This window comes from Haemaphysalis longicornis, unplaced genomic scaffold (assembly GCF_048455015.1).
Source record: "Haemaphysalis longicornis isolate Haplotype H1 unplaced genomic scaffold, Haemaphysalis longicornis Haplotype H1 scaffold_1, whole genome shotgun sequence".
Taxonomy (NCBI): Eukaryota; Metazoa; Arthropoda; class Arachnida; order Ixodida; family Ixodidae; genus Haemaphysalis; species Haemaphysalis longicornis.
This window is the reverse complement of record NW_027526203.1, coordinates 469949909-469963697: the sequence shown is the minus strand read 5'-3', so window position 1 is coordinate 469963697 and position 13789 is coordinate 469949909. Positions and strand designations below refer to the sequence as shown.

The 13789-nt window shown below is 46.8% G+C and overlaps 2 protein-coding genes across 4 annotated transcripts in view; one reads left to right on the top strand and one right to left on the bottom strand.

The window, feature by feature from the left end:
• Window positions 1–1185: 1185 nt before the first annotated feature.
• LOC144156244 (U-scoloptoxin(11)-Sm5a-like) overlaps window positions 1186–13789 on the top strand; it is a 240614-nt gene continuing 228010 nt past the window's right edge. Inside the window, exon 1 of one of the 3 annotated variants that reach the window (XM_077688159.1) lies at window positions 1186–1319. The gene's annotated coding sequence lies outside the window, so the exon portion shown is untranslated. The remainder of the gene's footprint in view (window positions 1320–13789) is intronic. The other 2 variants (XM_077688158.1, XM_077688155.1) reach the window with 2 other exon arrangements.
• On the bottom strand, window positions 2292–5422 carry LOC144173641 (uncharacterized). Its single transcript, XM_077701980.1, has 2 exons — window positions 5234–5422; window positions 2292–4634 (listed from the first exon to the last, which is right to left on the bottom strand). Exon 2 carries the CDS (start codon window positions 4628–4630, stop codon window positions 2558–2560), a length of 2073 nt encoding a protein of 690 aa, XP_077558106.1. The 5' UTR covers window positions 4631–4634; window positions 5234–5422; the 3' UTR covers window positions 2292–2557.

The following is a 13789-nucleotide window of genomic DNA, read 5'->3' as shown; positions in this document are numbered from 1 at the left end:
GATGGCGGTTCTTTGAATCGCAAGGTTATGCTTATAACCTTATGCTTATAACCTGGGCCATGAGGCACGCCGTAGTTGAAGGCTCCGATTATTTTTTACCACATGGGGATCTTTAACGTGCGCTGAACTTTCGACTCAAGGAAGTTTTTGCTTTTCGCCTCCGTCTGAAAAGCGGCCGCTGCGCCCACGAATCGAAAGCGCGTCCTTGGGCTCAGCAGCACAACGCCTTAGCCACTGAACCACCATGGCGGGTAAATTATTTACTTTAATAATGCCTTTTCGTCGGTTTCAGTACATTAAAATTTGTTTTACACTGAAGTCCTAAAGTAGCATTGAACGTTATCTTTATCGATATTATATTGCTTCATTAGGGTCCTAATTAATGCGTTAAATACATCCACTGGTTACAAGGATATCTGTACCAAAGAGTTTTAGTGCTCGCTGTCCATGTACTCACTGATAGCATCGAATAACAAGCATAGGATATCCCGCTTGGCGTTTATTAACCTTCGGATTTTCTCTGCATATTCTACCCATTGCTAAACTAATTTTATATGACTATCAATAAACGAGACGAGCACTTCATGAACTTGAGTTGGATACGTGTTTGTAATGGATTTAGAAAATGTTTGTAGCACCGACCGTTCGCCCCTCCCCAAGACGTAATCATGCATGAGTACGTAAAAACCAGCAAAAAATAAGCATGCGATCAATCTAAACATGTTCAGAGGAGTTGTAGTCACAGTAAAAAAACAAAAAAAAAACGTGGTAAAAGAAGAGAGCTTTGTTCTGGGTTATTATGACGGGCTGAATGCCATTGTGTAGGCAAAACGAAAACCCTTTCCATTCTTTACGTAAAATTTAGGGAGTTCAGCTGTACAAGAGAATGCACCGGTGTACCGGATGCCAGGCTCATCGTGGGAGCTGTTTTCCCGCCACTATTTCGCGTCGGCAACGAGAAAAAGCGCATATGCGACCCTCGAGCACCTGAAATCTTAATGACCTAGGATGAACTCTGCGGCTCCACGCACTCCTACGTACACTGCCCGAATTCCCCCTCTCCCGTTTTCTTTCCCCGAGCGCAGCGGGAATAGCACGTGCGAGGTAGCCGCCGCTCCCATTGGCCTGGAGTCGGTGTCCACGTGACCGGCCCCGTGCCCAATGGAGACGGACCCGGGTCCGGAACGCGCGGCGAGTTGAACAACGTTGGTCGGGCCACCGGTGGGTGAATCAGTCCGACGCGGCCCTCGAACCGGCGGCAAGGTCCCGACGCGCTCACTCCCGCTGCGGTCCACCTCTTCTCGACTTTGCTGAGAACGGTGAGCGGCCTTCCACTCCTGCCTCTCTGCCTCAACTTGTGCGCTCGCGCCGCGCGCCACAGACGCGCGCGCGGGCGCGAAGTCTGAGGTTTTTCCGCTGCTGCTCCGTCTTCCCGTTCTATGCACGGGGAAGCCACTTCCGCGTATACGAAGTTGCCGCTCTCGTTCGGCAGCGCGTGCAGCAAATCGCGGCGAACTGATGAGACGACAACTGGGCACGAAGTTTGCGGAGGAGGCGTTTGCACCGGTAGATTATGTATGCTGACCATTTGCGGGAAGCCTACGCGATGCGGATGCATTGAAATAAGCCCGTTGACTTCCTGTTACACTTCACCAACTCTTCATTCTAAGGCGCACATAAGGGCAAGTCTTTAGAGGGTCACAAACTAAACGCACCGTTGTGGAGCAAGAATGATTGTTTTACAACTTAATTAAGAACGACGCGGGGATGCGCAGTACATGTAAAACGCAGCCGTGAAGATCTTTCTTGGCCTTAAATACTTGTTGATGCTGCCGTCCTACTGTGTCTATGATATCTTATTTCCTGCAAAATAATTTTCGAAGAAAGAAGTTTGTTTCTTGAGGGATTATATTGAAATGCGGAGATGCAGAGATTACCTAAGGCGGCCAAATATAAGGCTTGTTGCATCAGGATATCTGCTTAAACGCGCTTATTTTGTCTTCGTTGCCCTTTGTGTGTGTGTGTTTGTGTGCGTGCATGCGCGCGTGTGTGTGCGGAAGGGGGGGTGCGTATGTCTTTGCAGACGGTGTCAGCAGTTCTAGCGCACTAGGGTTATTACATGCCGGTGACCTGCCTAGTTTCCCTCGAGGTCTGTACCCTGTAGTACACCATTCCTGATGGTACGTATACGACCGAAACCTGAGCAGTGTACGCTATGTAATATTGTTACGGGACAGACGGCGGGCTCGTTACCAACCATGCACACGGCCAATCTATATATAAAAGTAGGGGAGAGTCGGGAGGAATGGGACACTTTTCACAAATGCATTTTTAGTTTTGTTTATTTTGAACGCAAAAAGATGGTTGATGGATTATAGTACAAGTCGGAACAAGATGCGCAAATTCTGAGAAACACGGGCTACTGCCACTTCTAGCGCCACTGCAAAAAAATAATTTCTAACAGCTAAAATCTGTCCCATTCCACCCGTCCCTTCGGGTGGAGTGGGACATCCTTTGGGAGGAATGGGACGCCAGTAAAGTATCGGTCCCAACGTCTTCAGCGGACATTAAAAGCCGATAGTTCCACATCAAACTTGAAGCAAGCTTGCAGGCGCTTCGTTCCCCCAATAGTTTTTGGCCCTGGCAGCTTCATCACAATATCCGTCATTGGCACAGTCCCTATATCTTTCTGCGGAGGAAAGTAAAACTTTGAGCTCTCTTCTTTCTTTCGGAGGAACTGGACAATGACGTCAATATTGTCACTACTTTCGACTCTACCCGTGTAATAAACGTCAGATTTTTTCTTACCAAATCTGACGAGGACAAAATCGCCTTTTTTCACTTGAAAAGTTTCGTTTGGGCAATCGGCCTCAGAAATGTCCCGCCTCTCATTATCGGAACCCGACATGTCACTGTCTGAATCATCAAATGCAATGGCAACAGTGTCGTCTTCACTTGAGGAACTGAACTCCTTCTGAAGTCGCCGTTTCTTTTTTGGGCGGGTAGTGGCGACAGTCTTAGCTGTGATAAGCGCTCTTTTTTTCAGACTCTGTCGTGCCAGCCTCTCTGCAGCTTCTTGTTCAATCGCATGCTTCTCGGGTGTATCCGTAAGGACTTTTGTCCTACCTTTCTTCCTTCCTTTTTGCCCTGTCTTACGCGGTGCAGCCTTAGGGTAGGGCCTTAGGTCACTTGGAACAATCCGGCTGGGAGATGCAGTTGACGTCGAGGCTGCGTTGCCGACAGTAGGTGGGAAGACATCTGTAGAGACGTTGCGAGCTCCATGGCCGTTTGTCTCAAAGTTCAAATCACTTTCCAGTCGGCTTGCGCTGTCCGTTTTCTCGGTGATGGTGGCCGTCTGTCGTGACACCTCTCCGCTTACGGACGTTTCGGGTCTGTCAGTGACTGATGACATCATGTAGTCATCCGAAGTGAAGGGCTCGCTATTGAAAGGCCAAATTCCAGTTTTCTGAAAGCCCGAGATTATGTTCTTTTGTGTCACCGTTAATACGTAGGCGGATCCAACTAGTTGTGCAACATTGTGGATAGAGATGGTCTTCCCGGGGTTATTTATGAGCCAATCATTGCAAGCAGCGTTGTACCGAGATTTAAATGGTCCGTACACGGACACATCCAGTGGCTGCAGGCGGTGGCTACAGTGTGGGGGAAAGGTCAGAAGAATGACTCCGCTCTCTTTGGCCTTGTTGATGGTGTTGATGCTCACATGGCTTTCGTGATTGTCGAGAATTAAGAGAATTGGTTCCTCCTTCGAGCACTTCGTATGTCTCACAGTGTGTTCTAATGCCAACAAAAACAGTTCGCTGGACATCCATCCCGACTTGCTTGCCAAACCGAGGCTTCCTGCCGGGGCGCCTTTCAGAAAAAAATCTTTAAACCTCACGCGTGGAAAAATGAACACTGGTGGCAGGGCGTTTCCGATGGCATTAACAGTGCACAAAACAGTCACCAGTTCGCCGCGTTCTGCGGATGTGACCTGACCGATTTGCTTTTCTCCACGTGCTGCTACTACCTTTGGTGGGTTGTGTGCAGTTGTGAAGCCCGTTTCATCACAATTGTAGATGCGGTCCGGAGTTAGCTTGTATCGGTCGTAGACACTTTTCAGGTTTGAAAGGAAAGCATCGACGTTGTTCTTATTGAAGCTTGTTGCCCGACCCAGACTGGTCGCTTCTGGCGATCGAAGCGATAGCTCGGGATGGCGGTCCATAAAGCCCATAAACCAGTCTCTTCCAGCTACCTTGTTCTGTTCCCATGACGCCGGGCACTTCCGGTTTAAGGCTGTTGCAAACTCGTACGCCAGTGAACGGACTTGCATTCTCGTAAGCCCATAGTGCATTTTGCTTGCTTTCAGCCAATATTCTTTCAAGAGTACTTCATCTTCTGTTGTGAAGACCATTCCGCAGACCAAATTGGACTTGAACATGATGCCACCTGTGCCACCGCATTCTCTGTACTTCTTCACTGCTCGGCCAAGCGATGATTTTGATATTTCAAAAGATTCTGCTACGTCTCTTATACTTTTCTTTTCATCGCACACCAATCTCACAGCATCCAGGATCAAATTGTTCGATGTTTGAGCTCTGTCGGGATGCTTCCTCTTGTAAACCCGCGGCATCTTCCTGAAAATGAAAATGAATCAAAAATTGGCAAATGTAAATATTCACGCACACCAAGCACGCTTAACGTCCTTGCATATGCACGTAACAGCACTCCTATTGCTTCATACTATTCACGTGCGTATTCCGGGCTTCTCGCAAATGTGTTCAGTAATCACACCTTTTTAGTGGAGAAACATTGCATTTTATGATGCCCCGTTGGTTTAGCGCGTCTTAACGTCAACTGTCGCAGAAACAGCCTGTATGTTATTTAACATCACGGCACCAAGCATTTGTACACTTTAAATAACAAATAAACAAATAACTGCTTTCGGAACTAAAGCGGCACAGCATTGGAGCTTATTCGCTAGACACAGCACCAGCCGTATGGTGGGGAGGAATGGGACACTGTCCCATTCCACCCGCGACTCAAATGTCCCATTCCTCCCCAGGTGGTGTGCCCAACGAAAAATACATTCAATGGCGAAAATTCTCTTGTTAGGGCTAAACTTGTTATTGCACGATGTACGACCCTAACGCCTGTTTTCGAAGAAAAATTGGTATCAGCATAGGCAGGGCGGTTTAAAATTGAGAGAGGTGTAATTGAGTAAGCGGATACTTACTTTTGACACGTGAAAAACGAGAGTTGTAGTCAGAGAAAGCTCCATCCGCTGAAGACGGCCACCATTACAGCCAGGCTATCGGTATGCTAGCGCCATCTCGTGAGCAGCCGATGAACGTGTTTGAACTAACTCCTGGAGAGATAAACGAGCTGTCCCATTCCTCCAACCGTCCCAAACCTCCCGACTCTCCCCTAATTAGAAGCAGCAGCTGAGAGCCGGAAGACCTGGTGCCCAGCGACCTCTTCTCCTTCCATGTCGTTCAGGCTACGCGCCAGCTTGGCTTCGGTGTCCCAGTGGGACTCGCCATAGATTCACCATCTCGCCATAGATTCATAGAGTGCTCGCCATAGATTCACCATCCGCTCATCAAACGCGCACTCATCACCGCGTTCTGTTCCGATGCTCTAAGTGGTCCGTAACACGCCCCCCTCCCCTGGTGGGGTGAGCGCCATCCTGGAGCGCATTTAGAGAGGTGCTCAGGGAACAGGGGGGGGGGGGGGGGTCGCAGAATGATAGCGTTTGAGACGAGCGACGAGAACCAGGTGAGATGTTGAGTTCAATGACGGCGTCTTGAAAGTTAGCGGAACGATTTCACAGATGCGGGTGTAACCATCCCCTTGATGCGATGCGGACCTCCGAAGCGAGGCAAACAAGGGTAAACACGAGGAATAAGGAGCCAAGTGAAAACTGCGAAGCGTGGCGTTGCAGTTCGTAGTATTTCTTTTGGGGTGGCGCCAAGAGACTGGCGGGCTGCATCAGCTTTGGCGACGGCGTCCCGGGCGTATTGCGTAGCCAGTGATGCCGAACCTGAAATATGTGTCTAGGGGTAGGAAGGGTTCGTTGCACAAGACAATATCAGGGAATAAACAACGGTGTCGTCGCGAAATGAGTTATACGTGAATATACCTATGTAGATGAGGGAGCTTTATTACAGCGATGGTTCGACGCTGCCATTAGGAAAAGCCAAGATAAAAAATCCTGCAACAGTTTTCTTAAAGTATACATAGTTTGAAAATCAGAAAATTCTTTGGGGTAGCAAGCACGTAGCAGATAAATGGAAACGTGGGTATAAAGGTATAAAGGTGAATGTGCCGAAGAAAGTTAATGGCGCCGCTACTCCGTGTCGTGTTAGTGCGGTTAAATTTGATTGACAGACGAAATTTAAGAATGGGCCTTGGAATAAAAAAAAGTTTGAAGGGCTCCAAGTACACCTTATCTATTAATTCTGGGGGATGAGGTGGTGGTGCTATCGACAAATATACCTCAAGCGATCAGAATTGTTGGGCTAGTGGGCAATTCATTTTTCACCAAGAAAAGGAAACCAGCAAAGAAAAGACGCGGACATTCCGAGTCCGGCATGCGAACAGACTTACTTTTCCATGAACAAAGCTTGGAAATAGTTTTCACAACAGCGGTCAGGCCAGCCACCACTCTCTGCGTGCCACTGTCCTCAGTTCGCCTCTCCGGCTGCGGCGCCCGCACCTCCTGTGGAACATCACGCGGACCTGCGGCAAAATGGGTCGTTTCACTCATCATTGATCTTTTTCGCTGGTCTGACGTTTATTACAAAAATATTCAAATAAAGAATGCTACCTTGCTTCTCCAGTCTTTCGAGAAGCTGGAAGAAATAGGGTGGTGAAAAAAGGGAGGGAAAGAGGAAGAACTAAGCAACAAAAGGGGTGAGGACCACGGCAATGGCCACATGTGTAAACTGCAGGTCGAACACAACAGCGAAAAAAAAGGCACTCCCTTTATTTTAACTCGCCTTCTGTTGGAGGCGAAAAGCAAGAACGCCCGTGTGTACGAGGTTTCGGCGCAGGTTAAAGATCCCCTGGTGGTCAAAATTAATCCGGAGCCCTCCACTATGGCGCGCCTCATCGCCTGCGTTGCGTCGGCGCGTTAAACCCCATAGAATCAATCAATATTTTAACTCGCCGTGACGAGCTGAAAGAACAATAAGTCATTACTTCTGCTTTCCTAAATGAAATTTTCAAGCGCTCGTAAGTACATCGGGATTAACGTGGCTCGTAAACAACACAGAAGTGTGCATGCAGCAGTAAAGCGAATGGAGGTCGCCAGATTCCAGGTCATCTTCACGCTTTGGTTGTTGCAAAAAAGCAGAAGCATGCGTAGTCAAATTTTCGCTCTCTTGTGCCTGCTACCAACACAACAGAATTACGTCAATCTCCGACTATTCAGAAGACTAGAGCAGTTTTACAGGAGCCATAACACAACACTGTTATATAAGGACAAGTAGCAGGCCGTGTAGGGCAAGTCGCAGAGGATCCCTCAGCATATTCTTTGAGAAGGAAACGCAAAAGCATTTTTTTGGCTAGGCTCGTGGATGAGTCTTCTCCCGATATGAACGCTACGCCTACAGCCTGCAGCACCTCGCCGCAGAATTCATGCTGCAGCGAAACTGTCTCCACAGAAGGTGAATACATGGCAACCGAGGCTGCGGGCGAGAGCGCCCCACTGTGCAGAAGCTCTGTCGGTGGCCACGCACCGCGTTTCACTGGCGGGGAACTGAGCGCGGGCCGAGGGCTGCAGCGGCAGGTGTTCGCCCATTGCGTGCGCCTGCTGGGTTCCCTCCTTCCCCAGCATGACCGAAAAACGCTTTCGCGTTAAACAGTCTACTGACGAGATACCCCCATTGACATCAACTGCTCTGGAAACAGCGTTCGGAAAAATGTTCGTAAAGATGATACAACGTATCGAGGGACATTTTACACCCATACCCTCCCCTTACACGATCCCCGACTCACTCTCGCCGAGTGGCGACCTTAGTCCGAGAAGAACAGAGCATACGTCCACTTTAATTTTGTTCCCTTGAGCTCGCGGTGCGAGCGTGGTACTTGACGCATACAACCATGCACACCGCAGACTGCCAGCGGTAAAGCTTTCTGTACAAATAGCAGATTGAGGTTAGGGCATCCTTCGTTCCATTTTACCACACTTTAAAACTTTACACTTGCAGCGATTTAATTCGCTTTAACTGTCCCAAGTGAAGATTATGGACTGGTTCTCTGTCCTGGAATGGCTGCACCACACCATTCTATAAATAAAGAGGTTTTAACAGTAGCTTTTAAGCTTCCAAAGCTTCGCTGTAGCTTCCTGGCTCCTTTGAAGGAACACGAAACTGATGTTACTAAATGGGAAACAAATTCCCCAAAATAGAAAGGGATACAAAACAACAATTGCGCATTTGAGACGTACTGTTGGCCGGAAACCTTTCCGCCCGGTTTCCTCTCGTCGTAGCGTTGAAAATCACGCCTTTTCTGAGCAAAAAGGTGGGCATGCGTTAAGCTCTCGCCTATGGGCTCTTTTCTTCAATCATTGAAAAGCTCAGCTCGATTACAGCGCCGAAAAAAAAAAAAACTCAGGCACAGCAGTTTTTCGGCACACTTGGCGCGTTAATTCGCCATAACACGTGTCACATAAAAGGTCCTCTTTCCACTACATAAATAGCTTCCACGAAAGTATGCGCTGCGTATGCAAGGAAACGGCGGCGAATGGGCGCAGCGACGTAGCAGCCGCATCAAAAGGTGAAGTGTCGTTACCGCTCAACTACTACCGTACCACGTTCGACGAACGCTCATCCCACCCAAACAAATGTACAGCGCTTAAACTCTCGACCAAGCGAAGATACCTGGAGGAGGGCTCATGCTTACGCGCACTGTGGTGGCCCGCTATATCTAACTAGAATACCGTGCTTATGGGGCGTCATGCACTCGCCCAAATTTCGCATAATGTATGGGGCTATATGGTGCAGTTAGCAACAAATGAAACGGGAACACAGCTTTCCATAATGGCATGCCAGGACAAGGTTCGATGCGCTGGCTGGGCTGCTGGATTCCTTTTTACTGGAGGGGAGGGGGTCGTTACGCGCTGAGTCTACAGCTGGGCGCGTCGTAGTGGAGGGCTATGGAGCAATGTAGGGCACCTGGGCTCTTAAATGCCGCCCTCCGCCCAATCATTACTATTATGATGATGGCGATGATGATGACGCCCCTGTTGAGTATGGCGTGAAATCTCGACACGTGGGCGTCCTCTTTTTTCTCTAGAGGCGACATGCCAAAATGCCCACTCGGGTGACATATAAAGCTCCCGCGCGGGCATAAATTGTTACGAAGCCCTCTCCTACGGTGTGCCTCATAACTAAAATGCAGCTTCACCGCGTTATGCCCGAATTTTATATTTAAATATGAAAACTAAAATATTAACATAGCACAAACTTTTGGGTTTTTTGGACATCTACAAAGTACCGTATACGTTCATTGCACATGGAAGAGGCTGCAGCGTTCCTTTGCACTGCATACTGTGCAATCTTGAAATTAGCTTTCAACTTATACTGACTGCTCATTAGTCACCGCGTGTGGCGCTTGTAGCCTAGGGGCCCCATGCAGAGGCATGCGGTGAACTTCATTTCCAGGAGGAGGGAATGACAAGGAAGCGGGAGGGAGAACATAAAAGGCGAAACAGAATGAACAAAATCAATAAACAAGAATATAACAAGGAACCATTTCAAAACTCGGTACACGGGGCGTGTAGTGTACATTACATTCCAATCGGTTAGCTCATTTTTGCCCACCTTAAGGGGTGTTTAAAAATGGCTGCTCGTAGTGGTGATAGCCGCGTTGGGTGGTGCCAAGCCTGCTGCTGAAAAATAATTATCGACCGGCACACGGTTTATTTGACGATAGGCAGAGTCAGTGGTCTCGTCCGTTGATGGTTCGGCTAGTAGAATGAATTATTTCAGGCAATCAGTTAACATTATTCAACAATATAAACCAAGCAAATAGGGAATAAATTTTAATCACAGATATTTTCAATCAATTATAACTTCAGCTGGCGCTGATTTTCTCAGCGGCGGTGTCTGGCCGTAATTTCTTTCTCCTAGCTCACCTGCAGTAAATTTTCTTACAAATTCGGCGATAACTTTTGTAACAGTAAGCGCTCTGATACATCATTAAACTAGAATTTAAAATTGTAGCTGTAGGCGAATACACGAAGGAAAGTAGAGAAAAATAATCGTTTTTTTCTCCACTCCCGTGGCAGAGGCAGTGATTCATTGTACGTCATTGGAAGGGAAAAAATAACTTCTATAAGTGTCTGTTCGCATCCTTTCTGGCTTGTAAGGTGCTGAGTTGTCGCGAAGTTCTTTCTGACTAGTATGGCCGATGCCTTGCCTATTGGATCGGTGTACGTAACATACCCAGGCAAGCGCGTCCCACTGTTAACCTCTTGAGGTGCTGTAATATCTGTTTGGGGATCGAGTGTCGCGATGAATTGCTGTAGCTATCCGACTTTTTCTTTGATTCCATGGAAGTTCCATTTATTTATTCTCGCAGTGTTGTCCGATCTATTGCTTGGGGCCATCTTGACTGCTAGTGGTGCTCTTTATGTCTATGTGGGGTCTTGAGTATGGAGTTCAGCGCCTGATCGAGTAGTTGATTGAACTTTGGCTCATGTCGGCCTAAAGTGGATCTAGTCTTGTAGCGTGGTTCTATGTTTCTTGTATGAGTACTTGCACGTCTTGCCTGTGTGTTTACACGTTCCCGGTACACATGACCCTTTGTTAGCCATGATGCAGCTGAAGTAGTCGCCTGTTAGTCTCGAGAAAACGTGTTACACAATGTGCAGTGGAGGGTGCTAATGTCCCACAACATGTGGATGGCACGGATATTGCAGGAGAGTTTTCTTAATGAAATGAGCTCCCTTTTTTGTTGTTTATTACTATGAATAAGGTCAGGTTCCACTCATTCCATACCATCAATCTACTTTAGCATGAACCAAAGATGGAACTCAACATATGAGAAATTGGTTCTGTATATCTGCGTAACAATGAGTTTGGCCTGTGTTCGGGCACTCGTCGCAATTTTTTTATTCAATAGCGACAATAAGGCAGCTTCATAAAAGTTAAGCGTGCTCCATAATGTGAAGTGCAAATGAATGGCGCACTGTTTTCATCAACAAAAAAGAAAAAGAAGAAATGAAAGAACGCTTCTGTTCAGCATTTGGCTCAGGATCAGAAATAGGGCGTCAATATATATCATTGGGTCGAGCACTTATTTCTCCTTTTATTTGTTCAGGTGACACCAGACTTATCAGGGCTTGTTTCAGTAAAATTTATCAGCGTTACTTAATATTATTTTTTTTTGGGGGGGGGGGGGGGGTATGTGAATGAATTCGGGACTTGGGGTTTTAGGGCCTTACTTTTGTGAGATTTGTAAATCTGCTAAGGGCGTTACAGCTCTGGCTTCATATGTCCAACATTCCTAATTAATTCAAGAATTTCCCCAATGAATTATAGTTCGGTATACCGAATGTAAATTTCTATTCAATTTTTCATGATTGTCTAGAGAGAGAGAGAGAGAGAGAAATATTTATTCATTTGAGAGGTTATTTCCAACCGAAAGAGGAGCCGAGTACGAACATTGGAGTAATAAAAACGTATAGTGGCTGCCTTAAGAAACCCCAAGGTAATAAAAACCGCAATACAAATGACAACCATTGAAAGTTCCCAAGTGCGCTGAAGGAAAAGTAAGCTATGTGCAATATATACACCAGCATACCATAACAATATGCCCATAGTATGTATGCATCTATATAAAGTGTGCATTGTACATTTTATAATAACACGAACCCAATAGCTTTCGCAATGATAGGGGTGTTCCGGATAACAGTCTAAGTTTGTCATTTTATTTTCTCTGCACGGTCGCATAAAGGGGGAATTCGAGCAATACCTGAACAATCAATTTGAACAATACAACTTCAAATCGATGTTTACAATTGCAGCAGGTGTCGTCAGCGAAACGAATATGAAAATTTTTACCACACAGAGGCAGCGTCATTCTTTCCTAAATTGCCAAGCATTTTCATAGCTCATCGCTTTAACATGGCATGAGCACAGGCACAATCTTTCGGAATTTTAAGGGTCGGCTTTTTGTTGATTTGTCAGTTACTCAGCGTACATGTTAGCAAGCATGGACTGTGGTCTGAGAGACCATTTGCGACTTGTAGTTCTCACTCAGACACAGTTTTGCTTGCAAAAAGGAGACCCGAAATTGCATCGTTACTGCCGGGCACACGGGGGGGCTTATGTATACCGATATCAGCTGGCACATTGGCACGTACATCCAAGATAAGATCATCATGCTAATTATTCAGATTCTATTGCATCACGGATGCAATACAGTAACCAGCAATGACAATTTAGCTTGGCGATGTAGCGATTAATAACGCTGATGAAACATCAACAATGGCAGTAGCTATACATTGCGCCCCCTGAAATCTCATCGATTTTAGAAACATTATTTCTTAATCATCTTCGAGAGCATGTAAGGTGAATGATTTATTATCAACGCAATTCCGCTTTCTCGCGATAAAACGTTTCGACGGAATATTTGACACGAATCAGTACCTACAGTTTCGTCACTGGCGTCTATGTCCGGTCATACCTGTTTTACAAAATTTGTGTACGAGGACTATATTTTTTCTGTTTTTTTTTGTCTACAAAAACACTTTGAGTTGTTTTTGAGTAATCCGTGCTTCATGACGTGTACTGACGTCACTGTCAGACACCTCAGCCCTAATGCGTACGTTCTTCCGTCCCCTACAGCGTCGTCCGTAGGCCTTGTGTTGCTCGGGGACACCCATGCCCCTACCCGTCATGTCATCATTGTTCTGAGAACGAGGCCAGAGCAACAAAGCCTGCGGCGAATTCGATTCCGAGAAAGCTGATTTCTTGATCTGAAAACTAATTTCCTAAAAGCCACAGCAGATAAAATCCCTTTGATTTTTTGCCGAGCGCCTCAGGGCAGCATTTTACAAAGATGCCGGATCTTTTCTTTCGGTATACAGACCTCCCGGAAACGCGCGAGTGAGACCCGCCGCCGGCATTGTCTGTGCGGAGAGCGGAGGAATTGAACGCAAAACCGCAATGTTCCGGAGCGCTGGACAGAATTAATTCTTATCTATTTTCCTCCTCGAATATTTCGACCTGCTGCTCTCGGGTTTCGCCTCTTGAAAATTTCTGAAAACCCTTCCAGAAGCCAAGCAGATAAGTGTTTGTGCGGACACAGGTCCGCAGCGCTCTCAGAAGCGCAATAATTTAGGCCTCTCCACGTTGATATATCGCCCCTCACGATCTTTTGATTATTTATTTGCTCGCATACGAATTTGCCTTGTAAAACAGGGACGCTGCCCAGTGTCGTGAGTTGCCTTTGGAAAAACTTGCTACCCTTACATGCTACTGCGGAAGACGACTCATGTAAAATGCATTATGCTGGCAGCCCCTCCAAGGACCGACGCAATGTTGGCGGGGAGCGAAATTGGAACTCGAGGCAGTTAGTTCTAATGCAGCTCCTGACTGGACGGCCTTCCATGTCATCCAGTCGCAGGTTTCTGCATAAGGCCTTTAGCTCACAAAACAAAATAAAAGATGGCTATAGGGTATTCCTCAGTGCTAAATAAAGAAACAGCGCACACATCATCTTACATTTTTTTCCTACTCCGTTGAGCCTCACTGCGTACCGTGTTCGAACACGAAAACAC

Coding starts and splice junctions, on each gene's coding strand:
- LOC144173641 (XM_077701980.1), bottom strand. CDS start 4,630: ATGCCGCGGGTTTACAAGAGGAAGCATCCCGACAGAGCTCAAACATCG.